Source organism: Labrus bergylta, chromosome 22 (genome assembly GCF_963930695.1).
Source record: "Labrus bergylta chromosome 22, fLabBer1.1, whole genome shotgun sequence".
Taxonomy (NCBI): domain Eukaryota; kingdom Metazoa; phylum Chordata; class Actinopteri; order Labriformes; family Labridae; genus Labrus; species Labrus bergylta.
In genome coordinates this window covers 2,179,912-2,206,607 of record NC_089216.1, presented here as the reverse complement: position 1 = coordinate 2,206,607, position 26,696 = coordinate 2,179,912, and the positions used below count along the sequence as shown (strand labels likewise).

The 26,696-nt window shown below is 40.0% G+C and overlaps 1 protein-coding gene across 3 annotated transcripts in view; it reads left to right on the top strand.

Moving 5' to 3' along the window:
• The window catches only part of LOC110003943 (dachshund homolog 2), a 78,493-nt gene extending 52,489 nt beyond the window's left edge, over window positions 1-26,004 (top strand). Inside the window, exons 3-12 of one of the 3 annotated variants that reach the window (XM_065950193.1) lie at window positions 2,166-2,276; window positions 6,484-6,693; window positions 9,500-9,669; window positions 10,035-10,140; window positions 10,406-10,480; window positions 15,191-15,291; window positions 15,433-15,580; window positions 16,279-16,452; window positions 18,301-18,366; window positions 24,454-26,004. In XM_065950193.1, the coding sequence (XP_065806265.1) occupies window positions 2,166-2,276; window positions 6,484-6,693; window positions 9,500-9,669; window positions 10,035-10,140; window positions 10,406-10,480; window positions 15,191-15,291; window positions 15,433-15,580; window positions 16,279-16,452; window positions 18,301-18,366; window positions 24,454-24,491 (1,199 nt within the window). In that variant the 3' untranslated portion in view covers window positions 24,492-26,004. Of the gene's footprint in view, window positions 1-2,165; window positions 2,277-6,483; window positions 6,694-9,499; window positions 9,670-10,034; window positions 10,141-10,405; window positions 10,481-15,172; window positions 15,292-15,432; window positions 15,581-16,278; window positions 16,453-18,300; window positions 18,367-24,453 lie in introns of all 3 variants that reach the window. The other 2 variants (XM_065950192.1, XM_065950194.1) reach the window with 2 other exon arrangements.
• The last annotated feature ends 692 nt before the right edge of the window (window positions 26,005-26,696 follow it).

Genomic DNA, 26,696 nt, shown 5'->3' with positions numbered 1-26,696 from the left:
GGATGTTTTGTAAGTTTACAGTTTAAAATGATTCCTCAGTGAGGAAAGAGTCGGGCTGGTTATAAATATCGAGTCATCAATGCATTCCAATTATTATTTTCCCAATTCAGGGAAATCCTGAGATCGATTTCTTTCCCGTTGTAATGACACCCCTCTCCACTGGGGGTGCTGTGTATTCAGCTCAGACACAATTGTGCACTTTACATATAGTTTTTGAGCATGCCATTACAGCACTGTTATGTTTATTAAATCGATGATGAAGCATATTGATCGATATCGATATTGAATCGTGAGGTTGTGGACAATAAGCTCTACTGAATAGTTTTTTGTTATATTAATAGTTTTTGTTGTTGATGCTGTTGATGTCTGTGTAGGTTCTCAGTCATCCAGGTCGGGGTAAATTTCAAAGCTTGATCCAAAGGCAACTGGATTGGTTGAAGATTAATAAGGTATTAAAAAAAAATACTTGGTTGTCACGATACCAGATTGTCAAACTTTGATAAGATTCTAGTTAAATCCAAACATGATTTATTTTATTTTGAAAAGCAGTAGCCAGGAGAAACCTCATTGAGATTAAGAATCTTCAGATTTACAGACGACAAACACAGATCAACACATCCTGAGTCACAGAGCAGAAAAGTAATCAGTCAAAACACCTACGACCTGACACATCTTCCTCCAACACCTTCGATCTAAGATTTACAGACAGCAGCTCCCCGAGACACAAATCATCCTGCAGGAGATTCCAGGCTGCAGGAGCAGATACCTGATACCTGTTTTGAAACCTCGACGACAACAAAAAGAAATCCTAGGCAACAGATATTAGGTCATTTTATTTAATTGTACATTACCAAAAAGTGCAAGCTAACTCCTTCACACTGTCTACACAAATACATCGGCTACGTTTACTCAAAATGTGCAATTAAGATCCAAAGAATCAAACATTTTGACGACCTTTCCTGTACAACATTCAGGAAAAGCTCAAATCTCAGAGAGACGATGCTCCAATAGAGATTTGTTTTGAACTCTTAACAGAAAGTTTTTTCCTCTGGAGTTAATTAAGGAGCTCCCCGTCTACTCTAACCTGCACACAACACTCTCTTTCTCCTTTCCACACCTCCCTCTTTCTCACTCATCCATCCATCATCCCTCCATCCGGCTTTAAATTAAATTTCAAACAACGCAACAACTCCTCCCTCCCGCCCCTCCCCCCTCCTCTTTTTTTTCCACCCTCCCCTCCCCTCGTATCTTGTTTTCTTTATAGCTCGCAGACAACTGTACTGTGTGTGTAATGGACATTCCTCCAAGGCCGTCAACCGTGACTGGGGCAAAACCAACTGACCTACACACACACACACACACACACACACACAAGTATGCACAGATAGGCATGCGTGTGTTCTCTCATACACACACATTTTCAGATGAAAGCAAACTGTTCACACACACTCAGCATGATGCAAAAGCTCACATACATTACAAACATAATAGTGCATGTACACAATACACACACACACACACACACACACACACACACACACACACACACACACACACACACACACACACACGCAGGGTCATCGCTCTCACTCTGCTGGTTGTTGTGTATAGAAGTCAGTTCCAGGTCAGCGCACAGAGCCAGAGATCTTAGTCCATACAAAAGAGTGTGTGTGTGTGTGTGTGTGTGTGATAGTGGGGGGCATGTTCTTAATGTGTGTGTGTGTGTGTGTGTGTGTGTGTGTGTGTGTGTGTGTGTGTGTGTGTTTTGTTTTTCTGCTTGTGTGTATCAGTGGAAATACATCCGCCCCGAGGCGTCTGAAACGGCTCTCACACCCTGAAACACTTCAACAAAACGCTCCGACTGAAAAGAAAACTTGACGACGTCAGTATGTGTGTCACCGTGGCTCACTGCAAAGCATCATGGGTAATGCATGGGGGGGGGGGGGCACAGGGGAACATCTGAGGTGGCGTTAAACCTATGACCATTCACATCCGCCCTTTTTATATTGTGTTTTACAACCTGAACACAAATTAGTCAGCTGAGGTCGTTTTAAACTTTGACCTGACTGAATAAAAATCCCCAAATGTCTTTTTTGATGATCAAGGTGTAACATCTGTGTGTGTGTGTGTGTGTGTGTGTGTGTGTGTGTGTGTGTGTGTCACAGGTCTGACAGCAGCAGCCATGGCTGAGCTGCAGAAGCTGCAGAAGATGAAGATGATGATGAGTCTCCAGAACGGCAACGAGTCGGACAACGATGATTTACACTCCAACACAGGTAACACACACACACACACACACACACACACACACACACACACACATTAACACACACACATTAACACACACACATTAACACACACACTACACTAAACAATGCCTTTTTCCCAAACATCTTTGCCCTCAGTTTGTCAATAACTGCACGCTGACTATGAGAGGGAGGCGTTACACTGCCTGTGTTTACGACGTGCAGTTGCACTCAGAGGCCTTCGGGTGGCGCCAAAGCGCACAAGACCAAATTCCTGCGTTATGTCTCTTTAAAGTACGATTAAAACATGTATTAAATCAGTTTATTTTGTCGTCAATATTTCTGTTTTTAAACTCTTGACTCTAGCAGCTCTCTCTGATGTTTTGAGCTAAGCCTGCAGTATCCATTTTAAACACTAGGGGTCAGAGTTACATACTGCTCCTTTAATGTTTTCTTCTCTTACATCACCTCACTTTACATCATAAAACTTTCTAACGTGTCAGAATCGCTGCAGGGGAGGAAAGAAGAGGTGCAAAGAAAAGAGAGAAAGTATCTCTTTGTTGAAACTCTGAGGTCACCGCTCGTCTCGTTTACACTCAGACGTTTTGACACAAGGCAGACACCTCGATCACATGGACGTGTGTGTGTGTGTGTGTGTGTGTGTGTTGTGATTGATCAAGTTTCAGTAATACACCGTATCGTCTTCACTCTACAAAGACGTCATCCTTGCTACAGATGCGTTCTTTTTTTTTCTCGGTAACATTCACTGAACTGTACTTTACTGTAAATGAGTGTCCCAAAGGAAATCCACAAAAACATGAAAACGGCACTTTTATGATGTTTGTTCTTTGTTGTGCTCTCTGGAAATAAAATCAGAGGCTTATCAGTTTCTCTGTTTGAACGTGTTTGACAATTCTGTGCTCACAATGTTGTAACAATCACAATTAAAAATTAAAAATGATTTTCCAAGAACAACAATGTAGGCAAAATGATCACAAGTAGAATCTTACGCCAGCGGTCAAGACATTTATTAGTGAAACAGTAAAAACAAGTCGATTAAAAAAAGTATTTCCCCGTGCCGTTACTTTATGAGAAGAAAATTCAGGTTTTATGACGACATGTTCATATTTCAATTATGAAACAGATAATTTAATTATTTCCAATACACAGATTTCAAAAATCAAATCTGCATCTAATGTCTAATCAAGTGTATCTCATGTCTCCCTGACAAGTCCAAATAAATGTCTTATTTTAGGATATTACAGGCAAAAAATCAGGGGAGGGGTGGGTGGCGTAGCAGAGAGGATCACTCCCATGATTGCCCGACAGCGTCAACGTCATCGTCTGTTGCTGTTTTGATTGAGAGCCCTCTTGTTTATTTACAATCTGTGCGTTTAAACCAGAGCAATATGTCTTTAAAGCAAAGTTCTGGTAGTGATGTCGTACATGTTATATCTGTTTGTAGTGATGAATTTGTCCCCAAAAAGACAATATCTCACTACTTCGACTACAGCTGAGGATACAGATCATGACGGTATAATAAAAGTAAAAATAAAGAAGTAGATGGTTTGCATGTTTGCAGTTTCAATTTTAGTTAAAAAAAACAAACACTTTTTAACACATTTTTAATCGTCAATATGCTCAAAAGTCTCTCGGGACAGCACTCCAAAATCTTAAATTTCCACTCCTTTTCTCTTTTATTTCCGGATGGTTCGATATGAAATAATTTGTCAGAAAACATCACTTAAGTTGAGGCTGACGTGAATAAAAAACAAAGACTGTTAACACAAACTCACACATTCACAGGCCCACTCCATCTCCGCTGTGTTTGCGTCTCTGAATTATTAAAAAGACAGAAAACAAAAAGCAAAGAGAAAAAGAACAAGAGAGCGAGCGGAACCTGTTTCTCTATTCTCCTTTCTTCCATTTCTCCCTTTTCTTCAGCTGACCCGACTAATGCGCTGATAGAGTTACTCTTCTTGTTTTTATTCTCTCTCTCTCTCTCTCGCCCTGTCGTTTTTTATTTATCCCCCTCCTGCTCTTCTTTTATTTCATTCAGAGTGGTTTTTTTTTTTTGGTTTTGTTGTGCGAGTGCGTGGAGAGCCTTCCCTTTCTTTGTGCGACCTTGTTTTCTTTGTAAGAGACACTCACACCGGCCTGGGAAACTCTGGTGAACAATGGAGCCGAAGAAACGAGTGTACGAATGAAACAGAAAATAAAGAGGCAGAATAAAGAAAGGGAAAAATAAGATCATGAGGGGGAGAAATTGATATTTAGGGCGAGAGGGAACGGGGGGAAAAAAGAAAAGATGTTCTGGTGTCTGATGGGTGAAAGTCGATCACTCGAGTAGTCACATTCAAATCTGTTTGTCTTTTGTTTTAAGATTTATTTTTTGTGCCTTTATTGTAGAGACAGGACAGTCGACAGAGTCAGAAATGAGGGAGAGAATCCGAGACAGGCGCACTAACCACAATGCGACAGGCGACCAAAACTTCTAAATTGTTTAAAAAAGTTTAAAATTTTAAAATTCCTGCTTGAAAACTTTAAGTGAATCCAAGAAGATGGGCCCTTAAGCCTGTGTTCTTTCTAATGTCCAGCAGAGGGCGATTCCATACGTTATTCCCTCAGTTACAATATTCTCAATGGATGTTTCTTTACAGCAGGATGTTCATTTAGCAAATAATGTTACAATTTTATAGTAAAATAAAGAATAAAGAAACGCTTCAGAGGAGTCTTTCCGACCCTTTTTTTCTTTGGAGCCCCCCTACTTGCATCAAGCTGGGACCCCCAAGGACCCAACTGGGAAAAAACTCATATTGCAGACAGAAAGTAAAAAAAGATCTTAACAGTTTTCATCGATAAAACCCCAACAGGAACACATACAACTATCCAGCAGTGTAATCCTGATTTAAAGGGGACATATTATGTAAAGTGTTTTTGAACATATATCTGGGTAACCTGAGAGTCTACTGACCCACAACATGTGAAATAAACCCATCCAGTCCTTTGATTGTGGTCTGCATAAGTCTTACAACACAGAGAAAAACGCTCTGTTTCAAATGTGCTCTCCTTGTGATGTCACAGTGGTATCTCCGCCCCCAGCCTAGAGCAAAACTTTTGCGCAGGTCGGCCATTTTTATTCTCGCTAGCGAGGGAGTGGTGTCTACCGGGAAAAACTCTGTTGCTTTAATCCCGAGACACAGATGAAATAAATGTGAGTTTACTTTTTTAACATGTCCAACTCGTTAGCCTCCCACGTATGAAGTGGATGATTCCAGAGAGGGGAGATGAAAAAGAAAGAGAGGAAAGAAAGTGACAAAGAAGAGAGAAGACAGAGGCAGAGAAGGAGAGGACAAGGCCGTGGAAAAGAGAGAGAGAGCGAGAGAGAGAGAACATCTGCCCATCTGTTTATACTTCTTCTTCCCTGGTGTAAATGGCAGAGGGGATGAGGCCCAGCTGTCATGTACACACACACAGACAGACATACACACACACACACATACACACACACACACACACACACACACACACACACACACAGCGCAGGGAATTCAGTAGGCAATAATAGAGAGAGACGGTTGCTAATTCAAACTAATGGAGGGAGATGAAGATGGATGAGAAAGGGAGTAGGGGAGCAGAGGGAGAGACGTGGAGGGCGAGAGAGGCAGCATTACACAGAGAGAGAGAGAGAGAGAGAGAGGACAGGAAGTAATTGTTTCACTCTTTTAACAAATGTCACTTTCTTTATCGTAAAGATTACAAACTGGATAAATTAATATTCTGATTATGGATAATATTAATGTCCATAATAATCTTTAATTTCCTAAAAAGATAATGTGTTCAGCAAAGATGACATTTAATCAATTAACTGTTATTAAAAGCAGCAGTTTAATAGATTTATTACATAATTGTATTTGTGTTATGAGCTGCAGAGCAAACTTTTTATTTAGAGACATAAAGAAATGTGTTTTTCTTGCAATATAATTAAAAACATTCTATTGACAGTTTTTTTACAAGATTTATTTTTGGGCTTTTTGTGCCACCTGCGCCCCAATTCTTTAAATTCTTGATTTATATTGTTTAAAAACTGCAAGGATGCAGAGCACGAGACAGGCGACGGTCACTACAGGGGGGCGGGGCTTAGCGTACAGCGGGACACCTACATAATCCATATGAACTCTATATTATGACATAAAAAAGTCAAATTGTAAGCCTCTGTGTGCTCGTCTCCACGCAGGAGGGAGTGAGTGTTCTTGGGATAAGGAGCGTCTGACCAGCCCCCCTACTGGAGTCCACGGCGGAGGACCAGGAGGAGGAGGGCCACCAGTAGGAGGAGGAGCTGGGGGAGGAGGTGCAGCAGGAGGAGGTGGAGGAGGAGGGAGGGGGCAGAGCATGGGAGCTGTCAATCAACAGCAACTCCAGCAGCAACAACAGCTATTGGCTAACAGTAAGTGTGCACATTAGTTTGAGCAGGCTGTGGCTCAACCGGAGAGTCCAGGGTTTGATCCCCCAGCTCCTGAAGTCGCATGAAATAAGACGTGTTACACAAACATTCTGTCTTATCATACAAACAGAGGACAGTGTGGCTACATCAACCAAGTGAGGACCGATGGTTCAGGTCCTTTAAAAACAAGATTGAAACATTAAATTTAAAGGTTCATTAATTACGGTTTTTAATTTCATTTTAAAGATATTTCATAGAGGTGTAGACTGAAGTGGTGTCACACACACATCCTGTCTTATGATACAAACGTGGGACTACGAGGCTACAGAAACCAAGTGGGGACCGATGGTTCAGGTCCTTTAAAAAGAAAACAAAAAAAGAATAAAACAAGTACTTTAAAGGTCTTTTACCAAAGTATTACTTTAATTGTGGTTTTTCATTTTGTTTTAGAGAAATTGCCAAGAGCGGACTTGCAGGCTTGAGCGATTACACACAGCAACACACACACACTTGAAGGGTGTGTGTGTGTGTTTAAAGGGGTGGCAATATTTGTTAATGTACGCCATTTAATCTGTTCCCATCTCCTGTATTAACACTCTGCCGGGATTAATCAGCACACACTCTACTAAATGACTCAATTTATCAACACCACACACACACACACACACACACACACACACACAGTCATACATATGGAGAGACACGCAAACAAACCGAAACACACTCATTCTAGCTCTTTTTCTTATTGCAGAAGTAATGTGTTAACACACAAACACACAGCGACACACAAAGACCGGGCAGCGGGAGGCGACAAACACTCACATTGATTATTCTATCACTTCAGTCGTCACGACAACAGCAATCAGTGTTATTGTTTCATTGGAATGAAAGCAGCCGCTGCATTTTTTTTGGTTTGTGTGTGTGTGTGTGTGTGTGTGTGTGTGTGTGTGTGTGTGTGTGTGTGTGTGTGTGTGTGTGTGTTTGTGTGTGTGTGTGTGTGTGTGTGTGTGTGTGTGTGTGTGTGTGTGTGTGTGTGTGTGTGTGTGTGTGTGTGTGTGTGTGTGTGTTTAGGACAGCTGAGGCAACAATCCTCTGGAGAATCGTTGTTTTTTGGGAGTTTGTCTTTGAAAGCGGGGGCTATTTTAGGGTCGGGGGAGGTCTGAGATCAGAGGTTAAAGCCAAGGTTATGCTTTTAGGTGGCTCAGGGTTAGAGAATGGATTAAAGCTAATGGATCCTCCCCAAATATGCAGTGAGAGGTGGCGTTAGGGGGACAGAAAAGAGGGAAAGAAATGACAAAATGAAGAAAAAGGAATGATAAAGCGAGGAAAAGAAAAACAAGAAAAAGAAGGCATGCTGAAAATTGAGATAAAAGACTAAAACATTTACATAAAGGGACAAGGAGGGTAAAAAAATGGAGACAAAATCAAAAGAAAAACATAAAGAATGTAAAGGGAAACAAGAGAAGGAAGATGTAAAGAATCAGAAATAGTCATTAACCCCCTTTTTCTTTCGCCTCATCACCCTTTAACCCCCCTGACCTCCATATTTTCTCCTTTTCCTTTCTTTCTCTCCCTCCTCCTCTGCTTTGTCAACTTTTATTAGCGAGACATTTGACACGCCGATGACACCTCTCCCTCTCTTTTTCCTCAAGGTTAAGTTCAACTCAAGTTCACAGACGGAGAGCAGCCCACTCTCCCCCTTTTCCTGCCCTTTGATTCTCACAAAACATTTCCCTGTTTATTAAAAAAGGCAAATGTTTAAATGGTACACTTAATCCAAAAAGACAGAGAGAGAGAAAGGAAGAAACACTTTATGCTGCTTGAATCGTGGAATTTGTATAATCAAAGTTTTGGCTCTGGTTTTAAGATCAATTTTATTTCTTTTCAACTCGAAAAATCCACTCGCCTTCAATACCTCTTTTCAGAAAATCTCAAGAAATGCACTAAAAAGCAATGAATCAGTACAACGACTGAAATGTTATAGACAATCTGAAAGATATTCATTGCACAGGACCAACAGTAAGACTGATTTGTTTAAGTCAGCTTTGGTTATTCATTAAATTCAATTCAAAGGAAAGAGAGGAGCGACAAAGACAGAGAAAGTGAAATTAGACACACACACTAAAGAGTGAAAGGAAACCTAAGAAATGATTCAAAACCCAATGAAATAAGAAGTTCAAGCACTCAGACTAGCCCAGGGGAATTTATTGTTTGTTGTTTTTTGTTTTGTATTAAACTTTGACCTTTTTATCTGCCTTTAGAATCTCTTTATTTTCTCTTTAGAATTCCTGTTTTGTAAAACTCTGATAATGTCATAGAGGAACCTACCCTACCAAACCCTTTGCTTTGTTTATATTAAAGTTTTTTGTTTAATTTTGCTGTATTTGGACGCCCCACTTGTATGGATGATTTTATACTTTATAGTTTTTGATTGTATCATAAGTAACCACAAAAAAATGTGCCAATAGTTTTGGAATGACCAAAAACGAAGGTTGAAAAAAGCAACTAAAATACACTCAACTTTTAAAAGTGCATAGCCTGATGTTAACAACCTTTACATCAGCAAATCATCTTCATATTTAAAAGAATACCTTCTGAATTTGGGTTGTATAAGTTAGTCATTATTAGTCAATATAAGAACTACAATAGACAAGAGGATGCCCCTCCCCCCAAAAAATAATAATTATGAACTGAATGCTATATTAATCTTTTTAGTCTCTCCTTTTACATGTCTTCTTTTATTTAACATTTTACTTCAAAAGTTCACAGCTGCTTTTTTCCCTCATCCACTCTTACCTGTCTTACTCAGGGTTGGACCTGCCCTTCATGATGATGCCCCACCCTCTGCTGCCCATGGGACTGCCTCCTGCCTCTGTAGCCATGGCAATGTCGCAGATGAACCATCTCAACACCATCGCCAACATGGCCGCTGCAGCCCAGCAGATACACACTCATGTACATCGCGCACCTGTCATCAAGGTAAAACACACATTTCATACACCTGAAAAAACAACAACCACAGAGGACCGTAGTAGGTTCCCTGAGGAACTCCTCAAATATTAAACGTTGTGTATTTTCCTTGAAAAGTTTTTTTAAAGAGCAATTCAAGGTGTTTTTCCAAATATTGAAAGCCTTTGCTTGAAAAGTCCATTTTTATTTCGATTTGTTGTTTTCAATGTGCACAAACAAAGAATATACTGCAGCCAATCAGATTAGCTAGTTCAAACCTCCTCTAGCGTAACATGATAGAGACATTTGAAATAACATGGTTTAGTTAATTCCTCTGGTTCAGATCTTGCAGGAATATATATTGATACATTTGTTTGTTTATTCCCTCTTTACAGGAGAGGGTGTGTGACAGTCCTTCTCTCTCTCCATCTGTGGACGAGACTAACACTCCTCTGCAGTCGCAGCCCAGCAGCTCAGCCTCCAGCTCGCCCGAAAGACTAGGTACATGCACATATCCATAAAAACTACTGTACACATTCAATGATAAATTAATGATATAAATACTTGTTGAATTATTTTGATTGAATAATCTGCAAAGTTTGTTATTAAAAATCTTTAAAAATCATCTTTTTTAAAATTCTTCTTTTGAAGTAATTTAAAAAGTTGTTTGGATAAAACACAAAAGATATTTGAGAACTTTAGGATATATAGGATTTCCTTTTTTTTCCAAACACAGATAAGCTCACTGTGCTTTCTCTTTCGACAGGATTGGTGTCAGCAGATGCAGATGTTGCGCTGCCCAACCCTGCTGCGCCCATCAAGAAAATAACAAAGGACAAAGGTTGGACCACACACACTTACACACGCAAACATACAGAAAGGTATTCTTCTAAATGCACACCTCTGTCTGTTCTGCCACGTACATTTCTACGAATGAGGATCTTCCATTACGCACCTTAATCTAAACCCTCACCCATTTCCTTTTGACAACTGACAAATCGTCCTCACTTAAGGGGGCTTTCCTCATCTGCTGTATTTATACACAGACACACACACATAAACACACAGTGACTGAAAACACACTTGCAGAGACACACACAAACAGAGAAACAGAAGCGTCAGGATGTTCTGCCCCTCCTATTGATCACCTGTCTCTCGAGCTATCAATCAGATGAACGAAGGAGGGGGAGATAGATAGATGGAGGGAGGGAGGGAGGGAGGCGGGTTGAGCGAGGGGAGGCTAAGTGGAGGAGGCAAGGCTAAAAGGGATCAAGAGGTCACGCACTAAAAGCATGCGGGGCCTCTCGTCCCTCAATCACACTCTCTTTTCTCTCTCTCTGTATTTTCCATCCTTATAACACATTCTGTTGTCGTCTAATTCTTTTCTCTTCACCTCTCCTTCCTTCTTTTAATTTTCACTCCATTCGTACTCTAAAGCATCACTGCAGACATCAGCAGGAGCGGCAGAGGGGAGGCTTCCTATAAAATCAATAAGGGCAAAAAGGGCATCTGTTCCTGTCTCTGCAAGGAGCATAGATCTTGAGCTAAATCCAGACTAGTACGTTAAGGCCTTAATGCGACACACATTTATTTTGAGTCCACACTTCTCTGGTATTTATGAATCCTTAAAGTTGAGACTTTTGTAAATCCTGCTGTCATTTAAGGATGATAACTGATGGACGTCCAGTCAAATATATGAAATGTGTTAATTGCAAGTTTGAAGGCAGGTTAGTTTTTGCTTATTTGCATCGTTTAAAACACAACTGTGCTGGTAAATCATTGCTGTCGTGTTCATAGGTCTAGGTCTGTGAAGTTTTTCCTTTTTGGGGACAACTAAGAGTATCATATCGTCTTGTATAGTGTTTATCGTTTTGTTACAAATCTAATTTATTGTGTTGTCTGTATTGTAATGTGCAGTTTTATTGCAACCTCCCCCAAAACAGATTTCTTTCTGTACTATGAGAAAAAAAAAAAAACTTAAAAAACATATTTTTAAAAGACTTTTGGTTCGAATAGATCTGATGCAATCTAAGGATTGGACATCAGGAAAAATCAAAAAGCTGAAGGCTACACCCTTAACTCTGCATGTAGTGTTATGTTAAAAGTCGCTTTGCTTTAGGTCACCTTTGAAGTGACCAGTGAAATACAAAATAAAAAGGTCCTACATTGCTTTGTTTCATCAGTCAAACATTACTTAGGAATCTCTTTCAAACAGTTAACAAACTGAAATTTCTCTCATTTTCTTGTTGGTAGTATTTCGAGCTTCACGACTGGCCATGTGATAATTAGTTTTCAGGCTTGTGAGTGTGGAGGGAGATGGAAAAAAAACACTGAATAGGGGGCGCCGGATAGCCTAGCGGTCATGTTGCGTGCCCCATGTGAGGAGGCTACAGTCCTCTTTGAGGCCGCTCTTATGTTTATATACTGTAAACACTGAATAGTAGAACTAAAAGGCAATCATAGGCACGTTATGATTCTCTAATCAACATTAAAAGTTACCGTTTAAGCAATAGTTCATTCGAAAAAAAATCAGGTATTTATTTCCTGTTTATAACTACAAAACTTTAAGGAGTCTCTCAGACACAAAAAGTGTTTAATGCCCGTCTCAGGGGAAAATAACAGACAACAAAATGTGCTCTGTGGCCTCCCTCCATCTGGAAGGTATATTGGAGCAATTACGGCTACAGAACTACACAATAAACTAAACCTGTGTTTGTGATAGAAAATGACCTTCCTGTGTGTCATATCCTCGGTCTGCTTTGTGTGTTTGTGTCTTCTTCATGCTGCAGATTGTCTCCAGATTGTGTTGCATGTTGACCAGTTAATGTTAAAATTAAACTTTAAATGTGCGACTAGAGGGAACATTTATGATGTTTTGGCTCAAACAATATGCAAGTTGTGTGTTTTATAACTATCATATCTGGTAGTTTTAACGCCCCGTATTGGGCGATATTTGAACAAAGCTTTTCTTTCTGTTAGAAGTCTGGACCCCTCCTCTGGCGTCCTATGTTTAAAAATCAAATGCCTGTTCCTTCCTTTTTTTAATCCTTTAAATGCTGTGTCTTCCCGTCCTCCCTGTCCTTTTTTTTATTCCTTCCACATTTTATCTCATATTCGCTCACTCCACCATGCCATATTTGTAAGGTTATCAATTTTCACCTTTTCCCTTTTTCCATATCATGGAAAATGAGGTAAATTATTTGAAATGATTTGTCAACTTGTACGGTGAAAGTAGTAAGAAAGACGAGTAATGGGTAGAAAGAGACAAAATAAACAAAATGGAAATCATGGTGGTCAGGTATAACAATGAAGGGATGCTGAAGCAGAAAAAGAGGCAGCTCCGGGCAAATGTGTAATTTTTAGGGGGGGTGGGGGGATCAGAATACAATTTAGTTAACTAAAAAAAAATTATACTTACCCCCTTCCCCTCCCCCCACAAGAACAAGAAGGACAGAGACAAGAAGAGGTGAGAAAGGGGAAAGAAAGAAAAAAATAAAAATGGTAGATTTGAATTTATTTATTTCTTTTGAACCTCAAAATAGCTGTAATTAAAAATAAGTAGAAAACAAATAAAGTAAATACACAACATAAGAAAGAAAAGTCAACGTCCTCCATTCGTTCAAGTTCTAACTTATTTAATCCTACTCCTTTTAACTCAATTTAATTGTTATTAATTATACAATAATATCTATATAATATAAAAAAAATTACTTGTATACCATAATTTAATTACACATATTATGAATCATCCCATCACCATATTATAACTATTTACAGTGCACCGTCACCAGTAACAAAACCCACAAACAATAAACTAAATCATAAACTGAATTGGTTGGTTACTTCAGAGGCAGGTCATGAGGACATTTAGAAAGAGGACAAAATTGGAAACAAAAATTAGAAAAAGAGATGGAACGAAAATTGTGAATGTTTGAGAGCTAAGAGGAAGAATATTTGAAGATGAAGGAAAAAGAAAAGAAAAGATGATGAAGGAAAGATATAAGAAAGAGAGGAGAGAGAGGGATGTATGGATGAAGAGGCAGATAGGGGATAGAGATGGTGTGTGTGTGTGTGTGTGTGTGTGTTAGAGTGCATCTTAATCAGCGTTAATTTCACAGCAGAGTTAACCCAGTTGTCAGTGTGTTAGGCATTAAGGGCTGATCAGACACTGTGACGCACTCACAATGAACACACGCACACACATGCACACACAGACGCACAAATCAAGGATGTCTTTAATCCCTGCCAATTAGTACCCCACATGATTGTCTGAATACTAACGACCGCTCCATGTAAGTGTGTGTGTGTGTTGGGTGTAATTGATTTCTCTGATGCTGCTCCGTTGACTTTTATTCGTTCGTAAACGTCAACATTTCATAAACTTCGAGTGCGAGAAGACGTGTCGCTGATAGAAACATGCCGTCTCCAGAATATTCATGCGTACTCAAACTGTCCTTTTAAAACGGGTTTTAAGGCGACACTAAACGTCTGTTTGATCCATATGAAGGTACAGGCAGAACATTTTAGTATGGTTAAGCATTAAGACTGGAAACTACGGTGGCTGGGAAGTGTGAGACAAATGTACATTTTGGTAAATATTTTTACATTTTATTAAACAAAATTACAAAAAGAAAACACTTTAACTGGCAGAACACTTTTGTCAGTCCCCAAACAAATTTACAAACCACAGAATCATACCAGAAAGGGAATTGACCAAATGCTGGAAGTGACCCGGAAGTGATTGAGTGAGCCGTCAGACTGGCAAAAGTGTTCTGTCGTGTGTTCGTTTGTCTCACCGCTCCTGAAAGTGTTTCACATCTTGTACATTTGTTTTCCAAAATGTAAATTTGCTTTCTCCTGCTTAGTAATGTACATTTGTAAATTTGTACATTTGTTCATGCTGGGTTTTGAAGTCTCTTTTTCTTTGTTTGAAAAGGTCAAACTATTGGTAAAATGTATGAAATACTTCAAATGCACATTATTCCATACACAGTATTACAAATATTCTCTGTTTTGTGTTGTCAAACTCCTTAACTAATTACTTTTAACATCTACCATAATACATCAAATAAAAGCCCATCCCAATTGAAGGCCCAGTCCCTTTTAGCAGCCCGGTGTTGCTGCATGTTTGGACAAATAAAGGCAGCTCTCAATTAGACGCCCCTGATGCATTTAGTGTTGATTAGATGAACAACAACATCTGTCCAAGACAGACAGAATAATGCCCGTAGGTGTTCAGGACTTGAAGCAGGTTTGCATGCCGTCTTAAACTGCACGATCAAATAAGAGACTCTTTATTGGTGCGCTATCGTTGTACACAGTTAAAGGATCTTTCTGGTGTAGATTTACAGTTTCATACGTTTTCCTATCCATGCTGTGAACCAGTTGTGTTTGAAAATAATTAAAAGCCTGTCTTCTATTGACGCCCACCCTCACAAAAATTCAGGAACAATTCATAAATAAGTAAATGAAAGCCATCCAAAGGAGACTAATGTTTGACACGTTGTTCTTCTTTTTTATTTAACAAAAACAGTTGGCTTTTTCTTCACAGAAGAGTCTTCACTTGGACACACCCTGCCCCCTGGATTCCCCGCCCCGTTCCTATTCGCCGACGGCCTGTCGTCTGTGGAGACTCTGCTCACGAACATACAGGTACAACTTCCTGTTTTTATTACATTTAGTTTTGATAGATGTTTCCTTTATAAATGGAGTGGACTGACTCAGGTAAATACAGTTGTCTTACATAAAAAAAAATTTAAAAAAGATAATTGAATGAAATGTTTTAACCCTCAGGGCTTGTTGAAGGTGGCGGTGGAGAACGCTCGGGTGCAGGACAAACAGATCCAGGCAGAGAAGAGGGAGCTGAAGATGGAGCTCTACAGAGAACGAGAGATGAGGGAGAGTCTGGAACGACAGCTCACCTCCGAACTACAGAGCAGAGGTCAGAAAAACACAAAAGCACTGAGTCATCGTGCCTTTTGAAGTATTATCAGGGACAATCAAGTAGTAATTTATGCTCTTGGGACTGTGCTGCTGTTTGAGAGTTATTTTTCTACACATGGAACGACAAGAAAAATAACCTTTAAATGAATGCAGCACAGTGAAAACTACAACATCTCTCTGAAATGTAGTGGAATATGAGTAGAAGGTGATATAAGATCATTTAGGAGTACCACTAAATTCTGCTTCAGTACAGTACTCTTCAAATTAGGAGTTTACTTTGGTTTTCCTTCACCCTCAGTGGCTTGGTTCCATTCTATACTTCTCTCTTATTGGCTGTTGGGTTCCATTTGGGAAGTGCTGACATAATAATCTGAATTTCAAATCAGCAAGAGGAATTAGGACTGGACCACAGGAAAGAGTTTGATGATAAAGTATAAAGAGAGAGGAAGTTCTGCTCAGTGACGATTACAAGACTTTAACACAGAAGACCAGTGTTCACGTCCCACCTCCCGTCAACTCAAAAGTAAAAACAAGAGAAGACATTATATGTCTTTTTGGAGTCAATATCAGACGCCATATTGGGTTGTTTAGGTCTGAGGACATGTTGGGAAAGAGATGAGTTATTCAAGGGAAGATCCAGGAACTCAAATCAGACTTAAAAAAATAACCCTCAACCCTACGTTTTCCCTCTCTCAGCCTCGATCCAGAAGCGTCTGAAGAAGGAGAAAAAGGCCAAGAGGAAGCTGCAGGAGGCGCTGGAGTTCGAGTCGAAGAGAAGGGAGCGAGTGGAGGACGCTCTGAAGCACTCGTCTTCGTCCTCCCCCTCTCCGGAGCCGCTGCACGTCGCCAACAACAACAACACCAAGAACGGTACCACCGAGTGTTTGTTGCTTTATTTCAGGGTTTGTTTTTTTGTCTGCATTTCTGCCCCCTTTTGCCCCTTTGTCTTGTTTCGAACTGTTTTCTTAAAAACTTTTTATACTGCTCGCTTGGTTTTCTACAAATGTTCCCCTTGTTTGTTAACTATTGAATAGACTTCTGTTTTCTCTTTGTTTTTATTGTTTTGGCTTGAATTCTTTTTATATTAGCCTCTTGTGTTATCGTTCCAACATTTTTCTCAAGGCTTCTTTCTGCCTAAATGTTTCTATTTGGTTTTCTTCATCTTTTACAATCCATCTTTGATTTGATTCTTCTTCTGTGTTTTTCTCAGGCTTAAGCTTTCGTCTGTTGCATCATTTTCTAGACCTGTGTTTACCCAACACTTGTTTATATGCGCTGTTAAAACTGAACGCTTACAGACTGGTGCCGTTTTCTTTTTTCACTCTTTCTTCCATAAACTTTGGGGTAATCAGCAGCAGCAGTAAAAAGTGCTATTAATCCGTCTGTGTAACTTCAGTCGAATCCCATTGGGAGGTGAAGTCCCTTCCTTTCATGTGGGCCCCAAAAGTTTTTAAGCCTTGGTTGTGTCTGCCAAGGTGGCGGCCATATTGGTTTTGCAAGACGAGATATGCTGTTCACTGTGCAGTTTTGCAAAATATATTTAGTACTCTATTTCCAAAACATTTTTTTGTTTTTTTGGTTCTCGAAATGTATTGAGAAAGTAGATGGGCAGTTCATGCAACTGTTGCAACAGGGTTAAAAGAAATCTCTCTTGCCATTGGGTAACATGCAAAATAAGGTCCCGTTAAGGCGCACCAGGAAAGGGACCAGCAAAGTACAGTTTTTGACTTATAATACCTTAATTGCTGATATACAGCTGTTACCTCTACAAAGAGCCAACATTTAGTTGTTCCACGTTTCTCAGATGTCATCACTTGAAGATTTCCTTATCGTGTAAACTGAAAATATTGGATTTAAGCCCTCAACACTTAGGATTCTGGATAGGTTTGGTGGCCATTTTTATTGACCAAACTGTATTTTATTGAACACTAAGTACACTGATTATGGCAAACTTAAGACTCTTGAGCGCTTTCTTCCTGACAAACTACAATAAAACCAAATTTCCTATAATATCGGCAGATTGATTTATCGGTAAAGCTTTAGCTGTTGCAGTTCTATAATCCATTCCTTGATCATAAATGATATAATCAGCATCTCTTGTGATATTCAATTAAACATTTTGGTCCATTTATTTTGGCAAAATCCAAACAAATAATGGTTCCAGCTTTTTAATGGTGAGAATAACCCACTTTACAAATGTAATAAAAAGGATATCTTTGTGTTTGGACTGTTTTTAACACAAAAACACTGTTGAAGACATCCCCAAGGATCGGGGGAAACTGTGTTCCTCTTTTACAGTGTTTTTGATATTTAATAAGCTAAACAACTGATCAATTTGTCTAAAATATAATTGGCAGATTCATTTACTTAACGAGGAGAATTGTTACTTGCCGCTCTAATAATACCAGAGCTCAATCTTTTCCAAAAACGCTCTCACTGGATTTGTTTTGAGAATGCAGCCAAATGTGTTCTTTCCCCTAATATCCAAATACTTTTAAACACGACAGTTAAAGTGCTTTGAAGAGGACAAAATTTAAAAATAGTGTCCAAAAATATAATTCTCTGGACAAATGGTTGTTTTTGTGGCTTTTTGTTCTTTGTAAATCCAGTGGGGTTTTTTTTTTTTTTGTTGTTGCCCTGAGCTCAGTTACAAGGTGCTGTTTGTGTTTTATTAGCCGACCCGCTGAGACTCTGTCCTGTCTTTGTGTTTCATACCAGACGCTGCTGTAGCCGAGGATAAACCTGAACTTAATGGAAACCAGCAAGACAACGGTGCTGTACAAGGTACCTGAACACACACACACACACACACACACACACACAAACAATAAAAAAACAAACATGGAACACACACACACACAGGAGCTCAGTCAGATACACACTCATGCATTACAGAGTCATGTTGATACACAAAATAGCAGATATGACACTGCACACAAGCGTGTTCAAAGGCACTCACACTTTTTTTATCTACACACACACACACACACACACACACACACACACACACACACACACACACACACACATGGTGGGCACATGTGTGTGTTGGGGCCCCGGCTAGATTAGTGGAGACATGAAGCAGACACTGTGGCCTCCCTTTGATGTGCACCTTATCAGACACACATGTGACTGCGTTTGTGTGTGTGGAAATATTTCATTGAGCGTGTGTGTGTGTGTGTGTGTGTGTGTGTGTGTGTGTGTGTGTGTGTGTGTGTGTGTGTGTGCCTGTTTGTGTGTGTGCTGAGGACCAGTTTGAAATATAGACCTGGAGTTGGAGGACACTAAAAAAGTAGGGCATTTTTTCAGTTGTTTTGGACCATGAGGGCTTATTTTGGACAGTGCGGACATTTAAAAAAAAGCAGGAGTAGCTTTGGAACTCGTAGACGTGTTTAACAATGACGACATTGTTTAAAAAAAAGGAATTTTTGGCAATTTGAGAAATTTAAAGAAGGGAGGACATTTTATGGACAGAAAGGAATTTTGGAAATGTGCAAATGTCAATTTCAGATTTTGACCTTGGGTGCTAAATTAGGATCAAGTTGGTAGTGGTAGCGGTCTTGCCAATTGGCTATAAAGGGGGGCGTGGCACTGGGAGGGGCTTACAGCTGAGAAAGGCCCAAGATGTTTCAGGAAAAGAGAACTTTTGTGACTTTACTGAGAATATATTTTGTGCAGGATTTGGAAGAAATATTGAGTATGTTTTGCAAATTTTGTAATTTTTGATTTCAAATGAAGGAATTGTTTTTGAAGATAAGTTAGTAAGCGTTTCTTATTGGTGACCTGAGGTGGGAATCAACGACACGATATGAAATGATACAATAGGATAGGATCCGACATGGTCTGACAAGTCAGTGTGAGGGAAATCTTTTTGTTAAGCTGTTTTTTTTTACGGCTTGTAAGGCGGGAAAGTTAGGACATTTTTGAGTAAGGGGTTTGAAGCACGAGGGGAGTGGGAACAAAGACGTCTCAGGTCGTCTCAAGATCATACAGATGTTTGAGGGTTAACGCTCCGGTTCAGGTTGGAGTCGTGGAACTCGAGGAGAGCATTATGCCAATGAGGGTCCTCACAAGTACAGTGTGTGTGTGTGTGTGTGTGTGTGTGTGTGTGTGTGTTAGTATGCATGTGTCGTCCTCCCTCCACCAGCTGTGCTCAGTCCTCCCTGACATTGAAAACCTTCACTTGAAACTCTGCGTGTGTATAAATGAATATCTACGGGAACACACACTCTTCTTTATGAGTGTGTGTGTGTGTGTGTGTTGTACCTGTGGTTGTGCATTTTGGTGCGTGTGTGTGTGTGTGTGTGTGTGTGTGTGTGTGTTTGATCCACACTCTGGTGAGACAGGGAACTCTAATTAGCTCTCTCTCCTCTTTAGACCTCTTTTAGATCCCCTCTCTTCTGCAAGCCAAGCACTCCGACACACACACACACACACACACACACACACACACACACACACACACACACACACACACACACGCAGACCCACCTGATTTCATTAATGTTGATTGGCCCAGTAGGACCCCTTTGCCGCCTTGCTCACACACACTCGCATTGACAAACACACACTCATCCCTCCTGCCATAAAAGCATTTTGCACCTACAGAGGTTTATAAACACACACACACACACACACACACACACACACACACACACACACACACCTCTCCCCTGCCTCTCTCACCTTCCACACTCTTAATTAACGAGTGAAGAGAAAACTGCTGAATACAAAGAAAGACATCGCATTACAATCAGAAAGAGAGGCAGGGAAAGAAGGGAGGTAGTAGGAGGAGAAAACGAGGAGCAAGGGAGAGAGAGAGAGAGAGAGAGAGAGAGAGAGAGAGAGAGAGAGAGAGAGAGAGAGACAGAGAGAGAGAGAGAGAGAGAGAGAGAGAGAGAGAGAGAGAGAGAGAGAGAGAGAGGAGTGCGATCGTTTTTTTTCTCTGGTCTTTTAAGGTGACTAATTGGCCGAACAAAATATAGAAAAGATGGAGGAGGATGAGAGGGAAGGATGGGGCGGATGGAGGGAGGAGAAGAAGTGGGACAGGAGGAGAAATAATAGAAAGAAGCAGAGGAATAAAAGAGGAGGAAGAGCGAGAAAAAAATGAGGAGAGGAGAAAGGAAGGAGGAGGAGAAATGAGGTGAAGGAATAAAATGAAAAAAACGTGGAGGATAAAAAGGCATTGACAAGAAATCTAACGAAAGAGAGAAGAAGAAAAAAGGGAGGATGCGTAAGGAAGAACAGGAAGAGGGAGAAAAGGTGGAGAGGGAAGTGGAGTTGAGGATCTGCAGGATCAAGGAAGAGAGGAGGAGAAGTGGAAATTAGCTGAAGAAGCAGAAGACGAGAGAGAGAGAGAGAGAGAGTTGTCTAAAATTATTTTTAAAAAAGGTGACAAAAAAAGGAGAAGCAAGAGGAACAGTGGATCAGAAAATGAGGAAGAAGAGAGGGGTGAGGAGAGGTGAAGGAAAGAGGAAAAGAATAAATGGATGGAAAACAAAATGATCTAAATGGAAAGAATGGAAAAGAGTGGATGAGAAAAAGATAGAAAGTGGAAAAAAAGGAAAGGAGCTGAGGAGGGTCAGAGAGGAAAATCTGGGAAGGAGGAGGAAAAGGCACAAGAAGGGAGGAAAGACGGAGAAGGAGAGGAAGAGGAGACAAGAAAAAGTTAGGGGGGGAGCAAGAAAATCAGAAGACGAAGAAAATAGATAGAAGAGGAGAAAGGAGGAATACAAGATGAAGGAACAGGAGAAAAGGGAATGACAAGGTGGAGGAAGAAAGGAGAGAAAAAGGGGGAAAGTAAAGGAGGATGTGACGGGGTTAGAGGAGATTAGGAGGAGGAGGAAAAAGGAGGACAGGAGAAAGAGGGATGAGGAGGAGTGGATTCCTCAGGAGGGAGTTGAAAAATGTGACCTTGTTCCGAGACCTGGTGACATTTTCTCCACCCAGCTGATCGACTTTTAACAAGGCAGGTCAGCATCATTTTTAACCAGGAAACACACACACACACACACACACACACACACACACACACACACACACACACACACACACACACACACACAGGAAAGGCTGCAGGTGTATATTATAGTGACAGATAGAGGTGAGAGAGGAGGGGAAACGGGTCAAATACCGAGAAGAAAGTCGAAATAAGAGAAGAAAACGAGAGAGAGATATAAAACAAAATACATTCATTGAATTTAAATAAAAGAAAAAAATATTTTTAAAATGCTCACAATTACACACTGCTTACATCTTATGACGGGAAAATACTCTGAATTCAAGAGTAATATAGTAAAAATCTCTACTCAGGGGTAATTAGAAAACAATTATAACTTTCACTTCCATCAAAATGATCATTAAACTACAAAAATGGCGGTAAATATGCAACTGGAGCATAAATATTTTTTGAGAAATGTGATAATTTTTTTTCTGGATCAAGATGCTAAAAAAGTGATAAGACATTTTAATATTTTCTGCTTTGAATGTTATTCATCGATAGTTTTTGATGTTCTTGGACAACGATCTTGGAATATTTTAATTAGGGAAAACTTTAAGTCACTTTTTTGCCCTTTTTCTGAATAAAATTTGGCGTTAAATAAAAATGATGACAACTATAATTCGTGTCAGCGCAAAAAAAAGGCATGCTACGACTACAAATATGGCGGAAAACAAGACACAAGGACTACAAAATAGTGTTGAACAAGATACTTCTTCAACGGCAGCTCTATTAATACAGCTTTTGTCTTTATCTGATCTTAAATATTCAACAATATGATACTTCATCAATTTAAATTAATCTACAAAAACTTTGTTAATCCAGTAAACGACTCAACAGGTTGTTTTTATGGCAAAAATGTTGAATATCCTCCGATTGAAGCAGCTTAAATGTAAATATTAAGTTCATTAAAAAGCTTTAGGGAAATTGGGACATCATTTTCCTTTTTCTGATTGGGTCTTTTTTGAACAATAAATGAAAACAAAACCCTCAGAAAACACATGTTTAGATTTTGAGGGGAAAAAATAGTTTCCAAAATTGACAATCAAAGCAAAAAAATATTTAAAGTATGTCCCAGTGTGAACAACTTTAAGCTACAATGAGAGGAAAAAGGGAAGATACAGATGTAAGTTTTAGGGACAGCACCGAGGGGGAATCAAAGCCGCGACTTTTTTAGAAGTTTTTGGACAGTTTTTGCTGCCTAGAGGAGAAAAGGAGCGGACAGGAGAGGACAGAGAGAAGAATGGGTCGGGATAAAAATAATACGAGGGGAACAGATAGAGGACAGGAGGGAGCAGAGGAGGAGGAGGAGGAGGGGATGCATGTAGAATAGAGGGATGAAAGAGGAGGAGAGGAGGGGGGGTCTGAGTGATAAAAATAGGGGAGGGCAGGAGATGAAGTGGAGGAGAGGAGGGGAATACGAAGGAGGAAACGAGGGGCGAGCGAGAGATGAAAGAGAAAATTTAAGAAAGTTTTTCCCCCTCCAACATGCAGACCTGAAACCTGTTTTATATCTAGAAAAAAAAAAACAGACAAAGGTGATGAATAGAGGACAAACGAGGGGTTAAGATGAAGAGGAAGAGGAGAAAAAGAGTGGAGGAGGGCAGGAGGAAGACGAGGGAGGGCAGGTTTATGGTTGCTGTTATGCAGAAATGTAAACACTTTGCAACGTTGGCAGAAAACAATGACACCGCGGGGAGAGGAAGAGGTGCACGCGTGTGTGTGTATGTGTCTTTGTGTTACATGCATGGTTGTGTGTGCACGTGAGGCGGCGTGGGTGGGTGCAGAAACAGCACTACGGGGAGCGGAAGGAGAACGACGGAGGTGAAATGAGAGAGAAAGAAAGAGAGGCAAAAAAAAGAGAGGGAGAGAAGGAGACGATGGGGCAACATTGGAGATTTGAGATTTGTATCATAAACGGATGCAGCATAAAGGGAGAACAAGACGCAACACTTTGAGCCTAAAACTCTTCTGCTGTAATAATCATGATCAAAGTATGAAGTTCTTATGGACATGTTGCAGAATAGATTTGCATTTAAATGGGTTGAAAGCTGCGACCACAAAATGATAGAAACAGAAGCACCTGTTAAAAGTGCATTACAGCAATGCAATGAGAGAGAGGATAAAATCCTGCTTCAAAAATGTCTCCCAGATTTCGGTTTGATGTTATTGTTTAGTGGAAAAACTTGAGGTTTACCAAAAATTACGACTTCCCATTTGTCGTTTTAGAACCCTTAAAAGTTTTGACATCCAGCGTTAAAGTCCCCATGTCTTAAATGTTTATTTCATCAAGCATCATCTGAGTATTTTTTAAATCAAAATAACTGAATTTTCTCTTCCTGTAGAACATTTCAAATGTCTGATGACTCAACCCTTCACACAGGAGCAGTGACTAATTTTTCGACCAATTAAAAAAGCTTTTGGCAAAGCTAACGATCCAATCAAATTAATCCCAACGTTATGTCCCGTCTGCTATCTTGTGATTGGTTCTTTCCCATTTCAGTTGGAAATACTGTTGAGAGTAAGTGGTGAGAGAACACATTGCTCTGAATTATCTTGCTGAGGTTTATGTAAATTGAAAAAAAATAGTGGGCCTAGAAAGGAACCTTGAGGAACACCACACTTAAAAAAAAATTAGATGAAGTGGAATTCGACATGACAACAAACACGGTTCTACTGTAGAAGTCATAAAGACACTCACTTACTTCTTTTGCAAATTGAAAATCTTTAGTTTTGGACTGTTGGTTAGAAAATAGCCAATTAAATCTGAGCCGGCTCGTTTTGAAATTTCAAAAACGGACAAGATAAAAAAGAACTGAAATGTATTACTTTGCTTATTTACCGTTATTTCTTTGTTTTTTTGTTTCCCCCAGAATCCCGGCCGTTTCTCAAGACCCCCATGATGTTCTAGGAACACAAAAGACTCCCAACTTCACAAACCCCGCCCCTTCCTTAACGTGTTCCCGCCCCCTCCTGCACAGAAGAACTCCACCAGCCCGGTTTCTACGGCAGCCCGGATCCCCACCGCAACGACCTCCCCCGGCGGGATTCTATCTTTGCAAACTTTTAAATGTTGCTCCGATAAACAGTGAGACCACACAGACAAGCAAAACCCCCAATTTTGGACTTACATGGGGGAGGTGTGTCTACTTCTTTCTTCTTCTTCATCTTTTTGGAAAAACTTAAAACCATTCATTCCCATTTTTCTCCCTGCATCAGGACTTTCATCCATTGATTGGTACGAAAACTGACAAATACGCATTATTCCCGAGCAAAAGCAGGGACAAGAGGATGATTATGAAGGAAATGAACTGGACTTGATTTGGACAGACAAAGTCAAGAGTCAGCTTGGTGGAAACGCTTGGGTCGAATAACTGGTTCTTTTAAATGGGAAATATTTGATCCACAGGACCAAACAACTGTTTCTGAAGGTGGAGAAAAGACAATAACGGTTTAATGAAAACACTAAAGGTTCTTCTTTACGCTCTAAAAGAAAATTGACGTTTTGTGACCCATCTCTGGATTTGACGCAACATCAGTGAACTAAATTGGCTCACTGTAACCCTCCTCTGATTGGACGATAATCAGCCTTTCCGAGGAGCTCGGGCCTCGAAGAAGAGCATTTTCTGAAAAAAAAAAAAGAAGTGGAAGAAAACATCGATGGGGGGGGAAAAAACTGAAGAAAAACAGGAGGAAAACAACTTGAGAAGCTATTTCTGTCTCTCAAGTTTCATTCATTTTTGTTTTCCGTACAGGGACTGAAAAAAATGCATGGGAAAGCTTGTCTTATGTTGTCATTTGGCTCTCTCTTAAACATCCTCACTTTCTTTGCTTCATTCCTTCCCTGTTCCCTCTTCTTCTATATCTCTTTTTTCCCCTCTTTATTTTCTCTTCTTCTGTCTGTAAGGAGGCATTACTCTGAAAGTGTTGGATGCAGCTTTTCAATGTATAACATGTTTTCTATCACCCTTAACTTGTGAAATCAGTTTTCTCAAACGATGCAAAAGTTTAAAAAAACAAAACAAAAAAAAAACCTTTTTTTATTATGATGGAGTGATTTTTAGACACGATATTATATCCTAAAAAGGTACTTTGAATTCTATTCCTTCACTTTGGACATTTTCACCTTTTGAGCCCTGTTTGACTCCCCTGACCTGAAACATCCAGTTTCTGGTGTTTGTGATTAAAAACTAAGAGAGCTTGATTTTCCCAACTCTATCATGACTTTCCATGATTCTCTTCAGTTGTAGAAATCAAGCGCTCCTCATCTAAAGCAAACACAAAGAAACTTTTTATCCCCTGGTTTTTCTGACCTATTACGAGTGCAGACTGTTGTGTTGCAGTTTTCTTTATTCCACCGCGTGTTTTTATTTGTTTGTTTCGTTGTTATTTACTATCTGAAAAATGTACGGGAGGGGGGATGAGGAGGGGTTAGGTGGGTGGGAGGGGTTGGGCCAGTGTGGGGTGGGCGGGGGTTTTGGGGGGGTTAAAGGGATATTCCTTGTAGATAGAAACAACATTCAGCGTTTTCTTGTTTTTTTTGTTTCATGATTTTTTTTCTCCTGATGATCTCTCAGTCTGTCACTGTTCTCTGGGTTTGAGCTGACTGCAAATATACAGTATTATAATGACTGCTGTCTGATCGTGTGTTACACTCTCACACACACATCGTTCACATCTACGATTTATTTTGATGGTATGTGTTACTGCTTGTAGACAAATGAGACAATTTATCATCATGTTCAAGCTGTCTCAAAAGACACAAGAAAAGCCATTACATGTAGTGTTCTCAAACACCGGACTTTGTCACCATGTTTTGAAGGTATTAAAATCTGCTATCTGGGAAAGAGTGCTACCTCACACAGTCTTAGCCAACAGTTCTTACAGCAAAAAACAACAACTTATAGAAACAACATTTAGCCCCGTTTCTACCAATGGATCCGGTTCATTTATTGGCATTTCAACTGTCAAAAGTCGGGAATGGTACCAAAAGAACTGATCCGAACCTTCCTTCTTTTTTGCTAGGGTTTTGTTGGGGCGCCAAGCGAACCGATATGACCCAAAAGGTTTGAACTAGACACACTGCAATCCTTCGATTTAAATCCTTACTTCCTGT